The sequence below is a fragment of the Stigmatopora nigra genome, chromosome 4 (genome assembly GCF_051989575.1).
Source record: "Stigmatopora nigra isolate UIUO_SnigA chromosome 4, RoL_Snig_1.1, whole genome shotgun sequence".
NCBI classification, from domain to species: domain Eukaryota; kingdom Metazoa; phylum Chordata; class Actinopteri; order Syngnathiformes; family Syngnathidae; genus Stigmatopora; species Stigmatopora nigra.
The window spans coordinates 1,038,907-1,060,515 of NC_135511.1; the positions used below are offsets into that span (position 1 = coordinate 1,038,907).

General features: G+C 40.2%; 1 protein-coding gene across 1 annotated transcript; it reads left to right on the forward strand.

Annotated features, from left to right (window-relative positions):
• The first annotated feature begins 4,399 nt into the window (after positions 1-4,399).
• On the forward strand, positions 4,400-16,862 carry ptgesl (prostaglandin E synthase 2-like). The gene is made up of 6 exons (XM_077715589.1): positions 4,400-6,652; positions 6,747-6,802; positions 14,710-14,862; positions 15,022-15,222; positions 16,039-16,156; positions 16,240-16,862. The coding sequence occupies exons 1-6, from the start codon at positions 6,587-6,589 to the stop codon at positions 16,378-16,380; spliced, it is 735 nt and encodes a 244-aa protein (XP_077571715.1). The 5' UTR covers positions 4,400-6,586; the 3' UTR covers positions 16,381-16,862.
• Positions 16,863-21,609: the final 4,747 nt, after the last annotated feature.

The window sequence follows — 21,609 nt, forward strand, 5'->3', positions numbered from 1 at the left end:
TAGATAGATAGATAGATAGATAGATAGATAGATAGATAGATAGATAGATAGATAGATAGATAGATAGATAGATAGATAGATAGATAGATAGATAGATAGATAGATAGATAGATAGATAGATAGATAGATAGATAGATAGATAGATAGATAGATAGATAGATAGATAGATAGATAGATAGATAGATAGATAGATAGATAGATAGATAGATAGATAGATAGATAGATAGATAGATAGATAGATAGATAGATAGATAGATAGATAGATAGATAGATAGATAGATAGATAGATAGATAGATAGATAGATAGATAGATAGATAGATAGATAGATAGATAGATAGATAGATAGATAGATAGATAGATAGATAGATAGATAGATAGATAGATAGATAGATAGATAGATAGATAGATAGATAGATAGATAGATAGATAGATAGATAGATAGATAGATAGATAGATAGATAGATAGATAGATAGATAGATAGATAGATAGATAGATAGATAGATAGATAGATAGATAGATAGATAGATAGATAGATAGATAGATAGATAGATAGATAGATAGATAGATAGATAGATAGATAGATAGATAGATAGATAGATAGATAGATAGATAGATAGATAGATAGATAGATAGATAGATAGATAGATAGATAGATAGATAGATAGATAGATAGATAGATAGATAGATAGATAGATAGATAGATAGATAGATAGATAGATAGATAGATAGATAGATAGATAGATAGATAGATAGATAGATAGATAGATAGATAGATAGATAGATAGATAGATAGATAGATAGATAGATAGATAGATAGATAGATAGATAGATAGATAGATAGATAGATAGATAGATAGATAGATAGATAGATAGATAGATAGATAGATAGATAGATAGATAGATAGATAGATAGATAGATAGATAGATAGATAGATAGATAGATAGATAGATAGATAGATAGATAGATAGATAGATAGATAGATAGATAGATAGATAGATAGATAGATAGATAGATAGATAGATAGATAGATAGATAGATAGATAGATAGATAGATAGATAGATAGATAGATAGATAGATAGATAGATAGATAGATAGATAGATAGATAGATAGATAGATAGATAGATAGATAGATAGATAGATAGATAGATAGATAGATAGATAGATAGATAGATAGATAGATAGATAGATAGATAGATAGATAGATAGATAGATAGATAGATAGATAGATAGATAGATAGATAGATAGATAGATAGATAGATAGATAGATAGATAGATAGATAGATAGATAGATAGATAGATAGATAGATAGATAGATAGATAGATAGATAGATAGATAGATAGATAGATAGATAGATAGATAGATAGATAGATAGATAGATAGATAGATAGATAGATAGATAGATAGATAGATAGATAGATAGATAGATAGATAGATAGATAGATAGATAGATAGATAGATAGATAGATAGATAGATAGATAGATAGATAGATAGATAGATAGATAGATAGATAGATAGATAGATAGATAGATAGATAGATAGATAGATAGATAGATAGATAGATAGATAGATAGATAGATAGATAGATAGATAGATAGATAGATAGATAGATAGATAGATAGATAGATAGATAGATAGATAGATAGATAGATAGATAGATAGATAGATAGATAGATAGATAGATAGATAGATAGATAGATAGATAGATAGATAGATAGATAGATAGATAGATAGATAGATAGATAGATAGATAGATAGATAGATAGATAGATAGATAGATAGATAGATAGATAGATAGATAGATAGATAGATAGATAGATAGATAGATAGATAGATAGATAGATAGATAGATAGATAGATAGATAGATAGATAGATAGATAGATAGATAGATAGATAGATAGATAGATAGATAGATAGATAGATAGATAGATAGATAGATAGATAGATAGATAGATAGATAGATAGATAGATAGATAGATAGATAGATAGATAGATAGATAGATAGATAGATAGATAGATAGATAGATAGATAGATAGATAGATAGATAGATAGATAGATAGATAGATAGATAGATAGATAGATAGATAGATAGATAGATAGATAGATAGATAGATAGATAGATAGATAGATAGATAGATAGATAGATAGATAGATAGATAGATAGATAGATAGATAGATAGATAGATAGATAGATAGATAGATAGATAGATAGATAGATAGATAGATAGATAGATAGATAGATAGATAGATAGATAGATAGATAGATAGATAGATAGATAGATAGATAGATAGATAGATAGATAGATAGATAGATAGATAGATAGATAGATAGATAGATAGATAGATAGATAGATAGATAGATAGATAGATAGATAGATAGATAGATAGATAGATAGATAGATAGATAGATAGATAGATAGACACTGAGTCTGATTTGTCAGTCTCAAAGCGGGCAAAGAAATGGTTCAGTTCCTCTACTCGTGAGGCATCTGTGTTAACGGACACATTATTGTAATTGGTAATGTGTTTTATTGCCTGGCACATCTTCTTTGTTGTTTTCTGTGAAGTGCTCCTCAATTTTCCTTACATGCTGCCTTGGCCTTGTTAATGCTTCTCTTCAAGTCTGCTCTGGCAGTGATGTATTGTAACTTGTCCCAGTGGCCGCTCGATTTGCTGACGCAGGGTGAGCGTGTCAGCGCAACGTCCTTCAGCCGGCTATCCGGTCGGCTAACTAGTTGTTCAGCTAACTCAACAATCGGCCAGATCCCCCCTCGGCGAGATGGCCCCTCGCCCAGACGTCTGTCGGCTAAACGTCTTTAGCCAAATCGACCGGATGCCACTTGTCCCCTGACCTGAAGGCGGTGTTACGGCATTTAATGAGTGCCTATGTTTCACTGGGCATCCAGGGTTTTTGGCTAGAAAAAAATTGATACGTTTATTAACAGTGACGTTGACAGGGCAGTTTTTGATGTGGGAAAGTTTTGTCCGTGTGGTCCTGGAGGTTGTGGTTTTCAAAAAGTTCCCAAATGTTGCGGGAAAAAAACGTCCTGCACCTGACAAAGGGCTTCTTCAGGCCATGTTATTATCTTTCTTTGTGGCCTTGTTTGTCTCCGGAGTGGGGTGGATGAGGGGGTGAGGGACAGTCTAGAGTTTTATCCCCTCTGGTCCGACACTTCACCAGCGTCACCAGTCACCAGCGACAATGAAGACTCCGTCGGGGTGGTCAAGCTGGTGTTTGTTTACAGTCGCTAGCAGTAGGCCAAATGCCTCGCTAGCGTTAGTATCCGGTGGGATGTTAACAGCCATTACAGTGACAATCATTAGCTCTCCAGGTAGATAGAAAGGCCTGCACCGCACTGCCAAGAGCTCTAAATGGATGAATGGATGTATAACTCGGGTATTCGGGAAATTTCATTGTGGCAGTAGCAAGAGGGTGATTGACAGAACAGCAAAGGAAAAGCACTAAGTACAAAGGAAATGGGATCATCAAATCATTAAGACATAAAAGCAAAAACACAAAACAAGCAAGAGTGGACGAAGCTACCTCCGGCTGCCGCTTGAACGGCGCCATCTTGGTTGTGGTAGCTGAAATGAATACAGACTCAAAAAGACGTAAAGTTGGACAAAAACTGGAACCACACACAGGAAGTCTTACACAAGATAGGGAACATCTGCAGACTGTGACCGAGGTAGAGAATATGCAGAGTCACTCTTCCAAGCTTATCCGCACAGTTCCTCAGTAGTCTGGAGCTGAAGACAACATTAGCCGAGTAGAGCCCCTCGACTCCGTTGCTGATAAACGCCGACAGCACTTCCATCTTATCCCAGAATGGAATGGTTGGTCAGAAGCGTTGCCTCTTTTCCCGGCCCCTTCAGGTGAACAGTGAGTGTTAATGATCCTACTGTTGCAGCACCAGTCATTGTCTATGTACACGCAAAGGCCTCCCCCTTGCTTTTCCCGGATTCTGTCGATTGATCGTGCCAATGTAGCGTGCGGCTAGCTAGCGATACCTCAGCGTCGGGGATTTGCGGGTGTAGCCATGTTTCTGTGATGAAAATAACGTTGCAGTTCCTGACAAAACTGTTGGTAGCAAGCTCAAGTTCCCAAATCGCCCATTTTGTGGCTGATGGAAAGTTATTCCGAGTTCTTTATTTTTGTTGTTGTTGTTGCAACTATCAAAGTTTTGTTTGAATGTCTTTTTCAGCACATCGGATTCCATTAATCCACACAAACATTGGTTACATACAATACAATCTAGGTAAAATAAATGCAAACATTTTTTAAAAAATATGAAATTTAATAAGAACCAGTGCAAAAACTGGACAAGATTACAAACTTGGCAATTAGCTCTCTTTTTTTACATGCTACATACGTATGAAGCAGTGGCTGTCTATGGTCTTTTAGCTTGGCTTCTTTCTGCTACTTTTTTGGAACCATTCAGCCATGCCCCCGCTGTCATACACATGGGATTAGCTATGAACAATGCGCATCTAAAAGAGCAACACCTCGATGCCGCTGGAAACCCGGAGTTGGACCAAAGTGCTGCGAGAAGTGACGCTTCACACCAATCATTCCATCTATCATTATGGGGACAGTGACATCCCTCCCCGATAAGATAGAAGAACAGTCGGCGCTTACCAGGCCTGAAATGGAGTTGAGGGTGTTGTACTCTGTTACTGTTGATTCTTCAGCTCCAGACTACTGAGATACTGTGCGGATAAGTTTGGAAGAGTGATTCTGCATATTTTGAACCTCGGTTTTGTGGACGACTTCTTGTATGTAGTTCCAGTATTATCCAACTCTACAATGTATTTTTCTTCGGTCTGTATCCATTCTTGCTACTGCAACCAAGTTGGTGCTGCTCAAGTGGCAGCCAGTAGCAACCTTTGTGACTCGACTCCACCCGTCGTGTGCCTTGGTGTCTTGTGCTAGTCCTAGACTTCTTTTGAGCCATTCGACCATGCCTTCACTGTCATGCATGCGGGATCAGATGTGATCAGTGAGCGATAGTACCGGGAGAAAAGGCAACGCTTCATACCGAGCATTCCATCATTGTTATGGGAGCATGAGATCTCTCCCCGGTCAGATGGAGGAGCTGCCGGTGCTTGCTGGGCTGCTTGTGTGCTTTGAAACTTCCACTGGCCTCTCCGCTGCTGCTGATCAGGTGATAGGACAGTTTAGGAGGATCCAGCCAAGGAAAAATATCTTTATAACCCCCAGACTACCGAGGGACTGTGCGCATCAGCTTGGGGGAGTGACTGCATATTTAACATCAGTCTGGGAATAAGGTCCCCACCTTATGGACTTTGTGTGTGGCTCCAGTTTTTTTTACCCAGGTCTACAATGTTTTGTGTGTCTGTCTTGCTAATGCAGCCATGGCAATTTCCTGAATATGGGATGAAATAAAGTTCTAATGTAATCTATGCTTTCACCCACTCAATCTCCTGCAAATAACCAGAAGATGAAGCTTTGGTACATTGGAATATATTCTTCAACGAAGGTTTGGTCCATGAAAATGAAACTATTAAGAATGGACATTTTAGTCCTCTGCTATTTGACACAGCTTGTTGTGCATGGCCAAGCATGAGGCCGACAGCTCCTGATACCCGCCAGCTGAGCCCCGTTGCTCTGAGTCTGGTGCGTCATTTTTGGGCTGGCTCTGTGCAGCTTTTAGCACAGAAACACATTAAATGTATGTCAGTTGGGCCTTTGCATGTTTCCTTGAGGTAAAGCTGGGCAATATATGATCACGATAATAATCGTGAAATATTTTTGTCAACAATAAAAATAAAAGCCTTTGATTAAAAAAAATATCATTTTGAACTGCAATTACACCATATGACCACCACAAAGGGGGGAGCTGAGTTGTATTCATTGCCCAACAGAACAACAAAAAATATATTATGAATTATGGGTTTGTATGTATGTATGGATCATCGTTAAACCTGCACAAGAGAGTAAAGATGTAAATCAGCCCTCGGCTACAATCTTAGATATTTTCATGTTAATGTGCTGTAGCCCCACATCAGCCTTCTGGAATATGTAGTTTAATGGTTGTGTATTTTATTATTATATTTCATTAACCTTACCTGTATTTTTGACAATGCTGATGAAATTTATTAAAAGCGATGACTCGATGTCCAAGCAAGGGGTGGGCAAATCGGTCCTTGAGGGCTGTTGTGGGAACTGTTTTTGTTCCAACTGATCAACACAGGCACTTTGACCAATAAAATGTCTGCACAAAACAAGAAGCACCTGACTAATCCACTGATTGCACTTGTAGGACACCAGATTGGTGAAAAGGTGTCCTCTTTATGGGTTGGAATGAAAACCTGCACCCACTGTGGCCTGTGGAATAGTTTGCCCATCCCTGTTCTAGCTAGACCTCAGGGAACTCCCACTATAAATAACATGGACATTCTTGTTTGCCTTAGCTACACACGAAAGGAGATCCTCCACCGTCGGCATTCCCTTCACTAACACTGTTCCAGTATCAAACATGCCCATTCTGCAGCAAAGTACGGGCCTTTCTCGATTACCATGGCCTGGACTACCAAGTGGTGGAGGTGAATCCTGTCATGCGTCATGAGATCAAATGGTCAACTTACAGAAAGGTTCCCATTTTGATGGTGGACGGGACCCTGGTACGCTAACTAACGCTGATATACTGACTGGCACACATTCTGATTGTTGGCTCTGCATAAATATGTGATGCAGTTTTTTTTTTTTTTGTTGCAGCAACTGAACGACTCGTCTGTCATTATAAGCTTGCTGAAAACCTACTTAGTCAGCAAGTAAGCCCTTTTAGGTGAACTATGATGATGACAAGGTTAACCTCCATGAATGTTTGTAACTACACATATTCTACTACTTTCTGAAAATAGTCACTGAACTACTATTTTAATTGTCTCAATGAATAATATATTGCAAAAAACAACAACAAAAAACACTGTTTTGAGCGTGGCCATGGACGTCACTTTAGTGCAGCCCTTGTATTGGGGGGAAAAAACAAACATAATTCTTCTTGTTACGACTCCCCCTGGGGTATGATATACCAGAGAGTCGCAACTATCACAGCAGACAGGTTCGGTCAAAGATGAGTTCGGACACACACTACAAGTAGCCTTCAGTTATTTTTATTTACAATAAAGTCAATAAAACAGACTACGGGATAACATAGGGGAAGCACGAGATATTAAAGTGGCACCCTCAAATAAACACGGTAAAACCCCCTCCCAGACAGGTGTTCAAATGAACACCCACAAAATACAGGAAATAAGACCGAAGGATGCCACTGTTAAACTGATGTAATATAATCTAGACAGGGGAATAACTGTGTCTAAATGCACAAACTATATGTATACCCATGGGTGTCTAAACTTATCTCAAGTCCCCCTATGCAACCCAAAATCATTAACACCACCTACAAAATATAACATGGAGTAACGTACTCACAAGCCTACAGGCAGCAGTTCAGCAACAAGGGAAAGGCCATGGCAAGAAGGCAAGGTAAAAGGCAAGGGCTGAACTGACTACTGAAAAGGCTTTAAATAAGGGCAGGAGGGATGATTGGGGAATTAATTACAGCTGTGTTTGGCCTGGGCAGGGCTCGGTCACAGGGGTGGAGCCAGAGCTGGAGATAAAACACCTCCTACTGGTGTGTCCAGGCTGCCAGCCGTAACACCTCCCCCCTCAAGAGTCAACCTGTTGACGAAACCGAACCACCAACCTGCCCCAATCAATCAATACACCTGTTAAAACTCTCCTAAACTTGAGATAGGGCATTGTCCGGTGGGCGTCCGCGCCAGCCGATGACAAGGCGTGGCCGGTCTGGCGGGCGTCCGCGCCGGCCGGTGATGAGCCGTGGCCGATCTGGCGGGCGTCCATGCCAGCCAGAAACGAGACTAGGAAGTGGTCGGTCCGGAGGGCGTCCGCGCCGGCCGGTGATGAGCGGTGGCCGATCTGGCGGGCGTCCATGCCAGCCAGAAACGAGACGAGGAAGTGGTCGGTCCGGCGGGCGTCCGCGCCGGCCGGTAATGAGCTGTGGCCGATCTGGCGGGCGTCCATGCCAGCCAGAAACGAGACGAGGAAGAGGTCGGTCCGGCGGGCGTCCGCGCCAGCCGATGACAATGCCTGGCCGGTCTGGCGGGCGTCCGTGCCAGTCCTTTAAGTCTTGGCCAAGCCCCCTTCCTTTAGGAGACACTAGAATTTTAGAACGGTCAGGCACCTTACCCTGGTTGCTTGGAGGGTCGCCAACTCCCTCGTCCAGGGGTGCCAGAGCTTTGCCGCTCTTGCAGTCGCCGGCACCATCATCCAGGGGCGCCGGAGCATTGCTACCACTTCTGGGCGGGCAGTCGCTGGCCAGAACGGTGCTGGGCAGAACAGTGCTAGAAAGAACTGTGCCTGGAAGACCGGCCGGCACCGGAAGCCTGGTTAGTGGCTTCGGCACGGGTGCGACTGGCGGCCCCAGGGGCGACAGGAGTACTTTGCGTGGCCTCGGCACCGAAACTTGGGGTGCTTTCTGCAGGCTGATCTCCGCGGCGGACATTTTCTTCTTGCTTTGTTCTTTTTCAAGCCGCTCTTGCTCCAATTTTTTTCTTTCTAAATTTTCCTGCTCCAAAATATTTTCTCTTTCAATCAGTTCTTTTTCTTTTCGCTCTGCTTTCAAGGCCTTTTCTCTTTCTAGTCGATCTTGCTCTAAGGCCTTTTCTCTTTCTAGTCGATCTTGCTCCAAGGCTTTTTCTTTCTCTTGCCTCTTAAATTCCAAAACTCTTTCTTTCTCAAGCCGTTCTTGCTCAAGACGTGCTTTCTCTAAACGTGCAAACTCCAAAGCTTTTTCTCTCTCTTGCCTCTTAGATTCCAAAACTCTTTCTTTCTCAAGCCGTTCTTGCTCAAGACGTGCTTTCTCTAGACGTGCAAACTCCAAAGCTTTTTCTCTCGCAAGCCATTCTTGCTCCACACGTGCTTTCTCTACACGCTCTAACTCCAAAGCTTTTTCTTTTGCAAGCCATTCTTGAGCTACACGTGCTTTCTCTACACGCTCAAGCTCCAAAGCTTTTTTTTTCTCAAGCCATTCTTGAGCTACACGTGCTTTCTCTACACGCTCAAGCTCCAAAGCTTTTTCTTTCTCATGGCCAAACTCAGCCACGGCCTGTCCAGGCTTTAATTTGTGATTTCTGAACTTTTGGCGGTACGCCTCAGGCACCAGTCCGTAAACGCGCAACACTGCTCTATTTACCTTATCATATACCAACCTGTCTTCTATCGACAGTGTACTCAAAGCTTCGAGGCCTTTCCCTGACAGTTTCCTTTGTAAGACTAGAGCCCAGCTTTCTTCTGGCCACTTATTGGACAGCGCTATCCGTTCAAACGCACCAAACCACGCCTCGACGTTCGTCTCACTGAAAGGCTGTACAAGCGGAAGGCTTTCACTAACTTTAAACCCCCTACTTTCTACCATTTTAGAACTCTTTGAGAGTTCAATGTCCAGCCTTTTTAGTTCAATCTCCATTTTCTTGAGGGCCAGCTGATGAGCATACTCCCTATCCCTAGCCTCATATTGCATACGTAATATCTTTAGAGCAATGGGGGCATTTTCCCCAATAGATACAGCACCATATCCCTCTGGTTTTCCTTTTAAACAAGCCCTGGGATTTATAACTAGAGCCTTTACATTCACGGTGACACCATCCCTGCCTACCTCATCTTTCTCCATCTAGACAGGGGCCCTTGCCTTCACCGGCCTACTGCACATGCAGTCCGTACCACCAATGACCAAACTGCTGCTGTGATAACAGATCTTAATGATTTCCCGGACGAGCCCCCACTTGTTACGACTCCCCCTGGGGTATGATATACCAGAGAGTCGCAACTATCACAGCAGACAGGTTCGGTCAAAGATGAGTTCGGACACACACTGCAAGTAGCCTTCAGTTATTTTTATTTACAATAAAGTCAATAAAACAGACTACGGGATAACATAGGGGAAGCACGAGATATTAAAGTGGCACCCTCAAATAAACACGGTAAAACCCCCTCCCAGACAGGTGTTCAAATGAACACCCACAAAATACAGGAAATAAGACCGAAGGATGCCACTGTTAAACTGATGTAATATAATCTAGACAGGGGAATAACTGTGTCTAAATGCACAAACTATATGTATACCCATGGGTGTCTAAACTTATCTCAAGTCCCCCTATGCAACCCAAAATCATTAACACCACCTACAAAATATAACATGGAGTAACGTACTCACAAGCCTACAGGCAGCAGTTCAGCAACAAGGGAAAGGCCATGGCAAGAAGGCAAGGTAAAAGGCAAGGGCTGAACTGACTACTGAAAAGGCTTTAAATAAGGGCAGGAGGGATGATTGGGGAATTAATTACAGCTGTGTTTGGCCTGGGCAGGGCTCGGTCACAGGGGTGGAGCCAGAGCTGGAGATAAAACACCTCCTACTGGTGTGTCCAGGCTGCCAGCCGTAACACTTCTTATTAATTGTGCTGAGGGTGTTGACTGCTCTAGCCTATGTATATTTCTCTTTCAATGTAATGTTTGTATTGTCATTATAAATGTATAATCAGTGTGTATTGTTGAAGTAAAGTTAATTGAGAATGTGACCTCCCACATTTTGCGAGTGCGTGTCTAGAGTCCGTAGAGCCGTATGCAGTTGACATTGTCAATGGACAGAGCTAGAGTGAAATAGATTGGAGTCGGATTGGAAATAGTCACAACTTAAAGGGGAAGTGACATATGCCGTGAAGCAATAATCTTGGATGCTTCACCATATTGCCACTTCTGTACATCATGGATTTTATATTAAGTATACAAAAAACTTAAAATTCACGCTGAAAACACAACTGTAAGACGAGGGTGAAAAATGGTGGAAGTCATGGCTCTGGTTTTTCGGTGCTAAAGAATGACACGGCGAAGAATTTCTTTTCAGGCTTTGTTTGGTTTTTGAGTCGCCGTTGAAAATGCCTTCTAAGCATATTGTACAAGAATCATTGCTGAAGCCATCGCCGCCTCGCCATTTCAGAACAAGGCACTTAGGCTGAAAGGCGAAACCACCACAGGCCGGGGGCACATGCCGGCGGTGAGCAAGGTCTGCCTCCGACCCGGTCCTGGCCAGGACAGGCAGCGTGACGGTATGTCAAAGAAGAGTTCCCTAACATAACTGAAGAGAGTGGTGATGTTCCTGAGTAAGTTTGTTTGTAAGAGGATGCCTTTCCGGACAGTCTTTTTCAAAGATGAACTGAAAGTGGCAGGGTTTACATGGATTGCCTGACACTCGTGTGGGTGGGGATCCTGCTGGCTGGATTCAGGATAAAGCCCGCCTTAATCCAACTTCAACCGTCCTCATGCTTTAAAAAAAAAAAAAAAAATAAGAACAAAGCCTTGCTGCCTGTCGAATGGATGATCAACCGGAAAACCTGAATCACAAAAGCTTTCACACGTTTCATCCCGAACATCAAGCTGTACCCCGCGGAATGGGGTCTGCCCTTTAAGGACTGTGCAGGAGGACTTGAACTAATACTCCCATTAAACAGTTTTTTTTTATTCATGCCATGCTGAGAGGAACTATTTTCACTACGAGTGGAGTATTGAAAATATATATTTTTTTTTAAAGTATATATAAATTACCATTGGATATTAACACATTCGTCTTCATATGATTAGAACTCTAACATTTAATAAATTAACTTTTTGATAATTGGACTTGTGTATATTTGTATCAGGAAAAACATGTGAAAACACTTGCCGTGCATTTCACACCTAGGCCTTCAGTAGTGCTATGTCTGAATCAATCCAACCCTCAATACTAACTTTTTTATGGCTATAAAATTGAATGGCCCAGTGTCTAGAGTGTCACTCTTACAGCTCTGGGGTCTTGGGTTCAAATCCAGGTACATCCACTTATGTGGAGTTTGCATGTTCTCCCCAGACCTGTGTGTTTTTCCTCTATTACTCCGGTTTCCTTCCACATTCCAAAAACATGCATGTTAGACTGATTAGACACTCTAAAATACCCCTAGGTATAGATGCGAGTGTGCATGGTTGTCCGTTTCCTCGTGCATGAGGATAAAGTGGTTCAGAAAATGAATGACTGAAAGGCTATAAAACATTTACTGCATCTACAGATGCAAGACATATATAAAGTATCAATATTAACCTCAGAAAATTTAAATACTTTTAGGAAAATAGCCACATTGGACTCCCCAAAAATCGGTGCGCGCTGCGCTGAGTTACTCCCGTCAATTGTCTCATCCGCCGTTTCTCTCAGCAATGAGAGAAAGAAGCTCCACATAGTTTTCTTTGTTTTTGAATCCAATGATTTCATTGTGTCCCTGAAATGAAAGTTCTGGCGTTAATATTTAAATGAACTTGGATAACGATGCAAACCCACTCGAAAATAAATGTAACCTAACCTTAAACTATACTTAACTCTAATTTTGTTTAAAATTTTGATACCTTTCTTCTCCCGGCCGGGTTGGCTCTATTTTCCCCACCTCCACCCTGAATTTCACATGCGACCTAGATGTTTGCTTTTGTATTCCCTTCAAAATATTCCCAAAGTGATGCACACATGTCCTCACAATAGGGTAACGCACGACGACTTTCCAACGGGAAGCCATTTGCACTGACTAATGGGAAAAAACCCGAAAAAATGCAACTCTTAGCCCAGTGCTGGCAGAGACATTTCACGAGGGAGTTGCTGCCAGAGACACATAACACGAGGAAATTGCAACCACAGATCCATCACACGCGAGAGTTTTGACCACAGAGACATTAAACGAGGGTGTCGCGGGGAGAGAGAGAGTGCCCATGATCTTATGAGCAGCCTTTCGAGCTGGCTGTCTGCTTGTATATCAAAATTTGTCTCGTATCTCAAGATAAATGTATGCCCAAAATTTATTCAACTTAAATTGCTCGAATGTCGGGGTACTTGTATGTCTAGGGGTACTCGGACAATTTTTTTGTGCCGAGGTTGAAAAACGTACACACAATCCGTGGGCGAGTCTGCGAAACGTCTTTCGGCGAAACGTCTTTCGGCGAAACGTCTTTCGGCGAAACGTCTTTCGGCGAAACGTCTTTCGGCGAAACGTCTTTCGGCGAAACGTCTTTCGGCGAAACGTCTTTCGGCGAAACGTCTTTCGGCGAAACGTCTTTCGGCGAAACGTCTTTCGGCGAAACGTCTTTCGGCGAAACGTCTTTCGGCGAAACGTCTTTCGGCGAAACGTCTTTCGGCGAAACGTCTTTCGGCGAAACGTCTTTCGGCGAAACGTCTTTCGGCGAAACGTCTTTCGGCGAAACGTCTTTCGGCGAAACGTCTTTCGGCGAAACGTCTTTCGGCGAAACGTCTTTCGGCGAAACGTCTTTCGGCGAAACGTCTTTCGGCGAAACGTCTTTCGGCGAAACGTCTTTCGGCGAAACGTCTTTCGGCGAAACGTCTTTCGGCGAAACGTCTTTCGGCAAAACGTCCGGTCACGACGTCAAGGTACCACTGTATAGTTAACATCAGTCGGTGATTCTAATATTTTTGGGGCTGAAGAGAAGGCCTTGCCGGTCCTGACCGTCTACCACTGGCATGTAGTATGGTAGCAGTGTTCTCGTTACCTCTGCGTCCTGCGTCTGATACGCACAGCTTTTCTTCCAGACGCACAATTTCAAGTAATGTGCTTTTTTCGGACGCAAAGAAAGGAAGAATATCCGATAGCAAACCAATTTATTCCACATAATCTTTGCTTCACAACGATCGTCCGCCATTGTTGTTTGAATCTCGCAATGAGAAACCTCGCGTGACGAGACTTAACAGACTAAATAATTCTCGCGTGAACGAGACTAGCAGACACTAGCAGACGAAGGAGAGGAAGCGATAGCAACACACGAGAGTTTCGTAATAGTGTAAGAAAGATAAAAAATGTTTCAGAAAAAGCAAAACAGTCTGGATAGTTATTTCGCAGTTAAAAATACAACTAGTAAGAAAAGAACTGCAGAAGATTCGATCGATGATCATGAAGCAAAACGGGGTAAGCAAGGAAAAATACGCACATTTCAAAAGACTTGGTTGCAGCTGTTCGCGTGGTTACGATATGACGAGGAAAATAATTTCATGTACTGTGCTGTTTGTACGGATAACAAGCAGGTAAATGGATTGATTGCGGCAGCTAAATGCACGAATGGCTGTGAGAGAGGTTTTTCTGTGCAGAACAGAATCCTCACAAAGAAAAGAAACAGGCTGCAAGTGGAAACTCAGCACAAACTGATGGTAGTGCAATTGGTTAAAAGGTTGAACCATCAAAAGGCCCTGGAAAAGTGGAAAGGCTGCAAAGAGAGGAGGATCTACGAGCTGAAAGACTAGTACAATGATAAATAAACCCTGACCCTAAACCATATAATAAATAAATTAAATCTGAATGTTTATATATCGTTGTTTATGTTTTATTTGCATCCGTAGTATGTTGGGACTCGTGACAAGTTTCCTGGGACTCACAGTTTTCAGACAAGCGAATCCCTGGGACTCGCAGTGTGCCAATTGTAAAATTATCACTGTGGTAGTAATAATGGGGGTGGTTGCACTTTGTTTTTTCGATTATTGGGGCCATGTCTGGTACTCATGATCCATGAAAATTGAGGGATTAGTATATTTGACCACATTACATTAATCATTTTATATAAATACATTAACAATCTTTGCTAGGGGTTCCAGCTTGTCGGATATCTTGCGCTGCTACCCTGAGATGAAGTTCCTCAACGACAAGGGCAAAGAGGTGACGGAGTACAACAACAAGTATTGGCTCATGCTCAGTGAGGTTGACACGGCTGCTCTCTACCCCCACAAAGGCATGCAAAAGTAAGCAATCATTGTCTGTTACCCATTTTGACTTCTAAAACTGGCAGTGACTTTCAAGCTCGTTCTAGTTGAAATAGATTAGATGTATCACAAATGAAAATGGCTGCCATCAATTGATGTCAGGTAATAGTGAATGCTGTTTTGTGTATTTGGGCCTAGGGAGGAGATGAAGTGGCGACAGTGGGCGGACGATTGGCTGGTGCACCTGATTTCGCCCAACGTGTATCGCAGCACTGGCGAAGCTTTAGCGTCCTTTGATCACATTGTGCGTGAAGGCAAGTTTGGCATCGTGGAGGGTGTATTCGCCAAGTATGTTGGTGCCGCTGCTATGTTCATCATCGCCAAGCGTCTCAAAAGCAGGTGAGGTGTCTGGTTTGCCACAAAAATGTGCATAAAACACCCTTCTGGTTTTTTACATGCAACGAGAACGGACATTGAGGACTGCCCTCCAATTGTGTTCTGACCTAACACTTCTTTTTGGTCGCTTAATTACATTTGGTGACCCTGATTACCTGGAGTTCTCAACTCTAACGGGATGGATGCATTTCACAATTGATATCTGTGTTGTTCTTTTTCTTTGTGCATGAATTGAATCTATTGCCTAATACATGTAGAGTAAGACACAGACGGACGGAGACAGAGGGGCGGAGACAGAGGGGCGGAGACAGAGGGGCGGAGACAGAGGGGCGGAGACAGAGGGGCAGAGACAGAGGGGCGGAGACAGAGGGGCACTTAAAAATTGTAATTCATATAATGTGGTGTCGCATCTATTTCTAATGTGTCAGCATAAGATAAGAATAATGAGATAATTCGGATAATAGACAAGTCACCAAATATTTATCATACGTATGTTTTTGCCATTAAAAATACTTACATTTCACTTGTTGAAACATGCAAAAGCCACCTCATGGTGAGGAGGTTTACTCGATAGACTACGGTGTGGGCAGGCGCGGGCTGAATTCCTCCAGGTGGCGATATTACTGTGAGTGCAGATGATTGTCTGACTTTCTGTGTGTCCTATGACTGACTGGTGCCCAGTCCATAGCGTAGTCTGCCTTTTGCCTGATGACAACTGGGTTAGACTCCAGCAACCCCCGCATGTCTTTTGAGGATGGGCGGTATGGAAGATGAATGAATGAAACATGCACTAAACCCTGTGCTCAATTCTTTTCACAGACACAATCTTCAGGATGACGTGCGTCAAGACTTGTACAAGGCTGTCAACGACTGGGTGGCGGCTATAGGCAAGAAGCGCAAATTTATGGGCGGAGAGAGGCCCAACCTAGCTGACCTGGTGAGGAAACATGGCAAAATTCTCCCAATGTAGACACTATATAAAAGACATCCACACATTTGCCATTCTCTGATCTCCATTAGGCTGTATTTGGTGTCCTCCGTGTGATGGAGGGGCTTGAGGCCTTTGATGACATGATGGCTAACACCAAAGTTAAGTCATGGTACCACCGCATGGATGTGGTCACCCTCAACTGTCATGGATGCTCTCGGTTGTCACAGTAACCACCTTTTTTACCAAAAGAAATAGGTTTTGCATAGAAGAGTGTACCCAGCCACCATTCAATGGAATTGAAGGTGGATATTTATAGATTACAGTAATACCTTGAGATCTGTTCCGGGATCGAGCTTGTATGTCGATTTACTCGCATTTCAAATCAACTTTTCCCATCGAAATTTACTTAATATAAATTCATTCGTTCCCACCCTCAAAAAAAAAACCACATAAAAACAGGATATTGGAATGGAAAACAGTTTTGGTGATCTAATTCCCCATCTACTCACAGTATGGCGGGCCGGATTAAAAAGCCTAATTTGTGGCCTGCGGGCTGTATTTTGCCCATGTTTGGGTTATATAACAGATTAATTAAAAAAAACGATACAGACACACAAAAATAAGTTTCATCTAACATCATATGAATCTTGATTATAATTTTGTTTTAATTTTTATTTTTTCTACCTTCTACCCTGTTGACTATATATATATATATATATATATATATATATATATATATATATATATATATATATATATATATATATATATATATATATATATATATATATATATATATAGATATAGATATAGATATAGATATAGATATATATATATATAGATATAGATATCGATATAGATATAGATATAGATATAGATATAGATATATATATAGATATAGATATAGATAGATAGATATATATATATATATATATATATATATATATATATATATATATATATATATATATATATATATATATATATATATATATATATATATATATATATATATATATATATATATATATATATATATATATATATATATATATATATAGATATAGATATAGATATAGATATATATCTATATATATATATATATATATATATATATATATATATATATATATATATATATATATATATCTATATCTATATATCTATATCTATATATATATATATATATATATATATATATATATATATATATATATATATATATATATATATATATATATATATATATCTATATATATATATATCTATATATCTATATCTATATGTCAGGTTCATTAATAATTACCTTCGTCCGTAATTATCAATAACTGCAGGAAGACATCTTATTCAATTATTGACATTTAATTAAATAGAAATGGATACAACAGGTAAAAGCCTCCGGAGGGGAGCGTTACAGCAAGTGTCACCTTACAACTTCCGAACGTCTCTTCGAATAGACGTTTTCGTCCCATTCTTATGGTCACAAGTTACAGAGTTGTTGATCATTCCATCACGTATGAGTAAAAACAACATCTGGGACTACAATAACAATCAAAGTATTTTACTAATAACAAAAACAGGGACTAGACCTAACAACATGTAGATTAGAGTAATTATACAACCTCCTTGACCTAAGAATCATATAATATAATCATAATCATATAATCGTTACATACAGAAAAACCCGAAGTGTACGGTTACATAACGATAACAATATTCTTGTTATTGTCCGAATAGCCCTGTCCTCATCACCAAGGGCCCACCAAATCTCAAGGACCCAGATTGGGTGGATTGTTTGTATAACCATCCTGGAACAGGCTGTCCAGGTTAAAGATGACTTGGTGTGACCTCAACACTTTTGAAAAACAGAAAGAGAATGATTTAACAAAGTAATGAATTAATACAGAGAAAAGAAAGAGAATGATTTAATAAAGAAATGAATTAATATAACTATTATAATAGTAAAACAGAACAAACCCAACACTATATATCTATATATCTATATATCTATATATCTATATATCTATATATCTATATATCTATATATCTATATATCTATATATCTATATATCTATATATCTATATATCTATATATCTATATATCTATATATCTATATATCTATATATCTATATATCTATATATCTATATATCTCTATATCTCTATCTCTATATCTATATCTATATATATATATACACATACATACACGCATGTACACGTACGCACGCGCACGTTATGACTTTATTATGGGTTTACAGAAACGGTGATCAAATCTGTTGAGTCAAAAATATACATACAGCAACACGAATTAGCGATTTTGGTGACTTCGAAAGTTGTCAGTGAAATGAGATTCATAGCATGGCCACTTAAATTCTTGAGTGATTGTGTGACTACAGCTGGTGACTTCTTTGAGGCCATTTCGATAGGGCTCATTGAATGCCCATTCAAAAACCTTAATTCTAGCTGATTTAGCCATTGCCATTACCATTTTTGATGTGTCTGGGGTCATTGTCCTGTTGGAACACCCAACTGCGCCCAGGACCCAATCTTCGGCCTGATGACTAGGTTATCTTGAAGAATTTGAAGGTAATCCTCCTTCATTATCCCATTTACTCTCTTTAAAGCACCAGTGCCATTGGCAGCGAAACAGCCCCTCATCATATTACTAGCACCACCGTGCTTAATGGGCATGGTGTACTTGGGGTTAAAGGCCTCGCCTTTTCTCCAAACATATTGCTGTGCATTGTGGCCAAACAGCTTGATTTTTGTTTTCTCTGACCACAGAACTTTCATGGAAAGTCTTATCTTATGTGATCAACAGCAAACTTAAGTCGAGCCTTAAGGTGCCGCTTTTGGAGCAAGGGCTTCCTTCTTGCACGGCAGCCTCTCAACCTGTGTGCCAGCAGCTTCTACTTCTAGGCAGATCTGTTTTGGGGAGATTCTCAGTTAAATCTTCACCCTCCTGACCAATTTTCTCTCAGCAGCAGTTGATAGCTCGTGTTTTCTTCTTGATCGTGGCAGTGACAAAACAGTGCCATGCACTTTATACTTACAAACAATTGTTTGCACTGTTGCTTTTGGGAACTGCAGCTGCTTTGAAGTGGCTCCAAGTGACTTTCCTGACTTGTTCAAGTCAAGGATTCACTTTTTCAGATCCATGCTGAGAGTCTTTGACTTTCCCATTGTAGCGTTTGTTGACGTTTGCATCCAAGGAGCCCTATTTAAATGGCCTCAGAGAAATCACCTGCTGTAGTCACTAATCACTCACAAGAAGTTAAGAGGCCATGCTACGAAGCTCATTTCACTGACACAACTTTTTAAATCACCAAAATTGCTAGTTCGTGTTGCTGTATGCTTATATTTGACCCAGCAGATTTGATCACTTTTTTTCTGTTCACCCATAATAAAGTCATAAAAGAACCAAACTTCATCAATGTTTTTTGTGACAAAGAAGTCTCTGTTCCAATCACTATCAGAGAAAAATCAGAGTTGTAGAAATCACTGGAAACTCAAGACAGTCATGATTATGTTCTTCACAAATTTATGTAAACTTTTGACCACAATTGTATGTTTATATGTATATATGTTAGGGTCTCACATTATTATATATTTGCTCGCAATTAAGCTTATTAGTCTCATTATTATAAATCTGCTCGCAATAAAGAATGCTTTGATTTACTTAGCCTGGCAACATTAAAAAAAGGCCTTTTTTGTACATCTGCTTGCAACTGTGATAAACAACGGGAAGGTCTCTCCTCTTTCCAGCTGTACTCCTCACAATTGTTTTGAGAAACATTGACTTCTGAAAGTGGTTCACAACGCTCCCTTGGGAAGATCCGGAGGACTTAAAATTGTTTTGACTTCTGACGGTTTTGTCCACACCGCTACCTTTGGAAAGATCCGGCAGACCTTCAATTGTTTGAGAACAGATGCATGTGGTAAATCTGACGTTTGTGTGGTGGGGTGTTGGTGTCTGGGTGTTAGTGTATGTATGTGCGTGCTCATGCACGTGCACCCCCCTCCCCACACCCACACACACACAACCATCCACACACCTATCCCCCCCCCCCCCCACACACACACCGATAACAACATTAATTTAGAATAACAAGGGCATTTATTCACGGCCAAACAAAGTAGTCATAACAGTATATACTATAATGACAGAAGAAAAAAAATATTTATAACAGTGGATACTATAATTTACAACAGCATAGAAAACATTGACGTTAATCTTTGAATTAAGGTTCTCAGCAAATCATTGTGTATATATATTTCCTAAAATAAAGGGAAATTATTTTTAATTAAAATTGTGTACTTATTTGAATCGGCATAACACTTCCACCTGATGGTCAAATAATGTTACTGCAATTGGGTCTGGTACCGGGTTAAAAGTGCACTTTTTTCCCGGGAAATCAAGCACCCTGGGCTCGGTTATCGTCTTTAAAAATCGCCAGTACTTTTATTTATGCTGCGGTATTCGTATGTATTCATTTAATACTGTTTTCGGTTGGATTTAAAGTCATTTTAGTGCATTTTGGGGGTTTTCGCCATTGATGTCCATGGCTGTCTTTTAACTTCTACCCTGGGCTCGGTTTAAGCTTCCAGAGAGCTCCAGTATCTGTATTTAATCATTAAATGCCGTTTTTTTTCCGCGTGATTTTAGCACATTATAAATATTTTTATTAAGCAGCAGCACCATATTTGAACTTTGTAAGACATGCATTTGTCAATGTAAAAATAAAAGATATTCCCTATTAATTTCTTTGCACTGTGGAATAATTTCTTTTTCTTTCTTCAACAAAATAAGACAAAGTAACAGTGGTTTAATTGATAGCTCTTTGGAATTCGAGATATGCAGAAATATATACCTGTTCAATATATTTTAATTTTAATTATTTTCCCATTATTTTAGGAAATATATATTCAAAATGATTTGTTGAGAACCTTAATTCCAAGATTAATCTCAATGTGTCCTAATCTGGTGTAAATTACAGTATCTACTGTTATAACTCCTTTCTTTGTTTGACCGAGAATAAATGTCCTTGTTATTCTAAATGAATGTTGTTATCTGTAACTTGGTATTCTAAATGAATGTTATCTGTAACTTGTTGTTCTAAATGAATGTTGTTATCTGTAACTTGTTAATCTAAATTAATGTTGTTATCAGTAACGGGCCATATATGGCCCGAGGGCCGAGGTTGAAAAACTTGTACACACACACAACCGGGGGCAGGCGAGCGCATCGGCTAAATGTCCTTCGGCTGGATAGTCGGTCGGCCAATTAGTCGTTAGGCTAATTCTACGTTCGGCCAGATGCCCCTTCGGCAAGTTGGCCTTGGGCCAGACGTCAGTCGGCTAAATGTCTTTCGGCAAGTAGACCGTGTGCCAGGGAAAGTCCTTTGTCTGCCCTGCACTGACTGCTGAAAACACCACACGGCAGAATAGAAAAATGGCCCC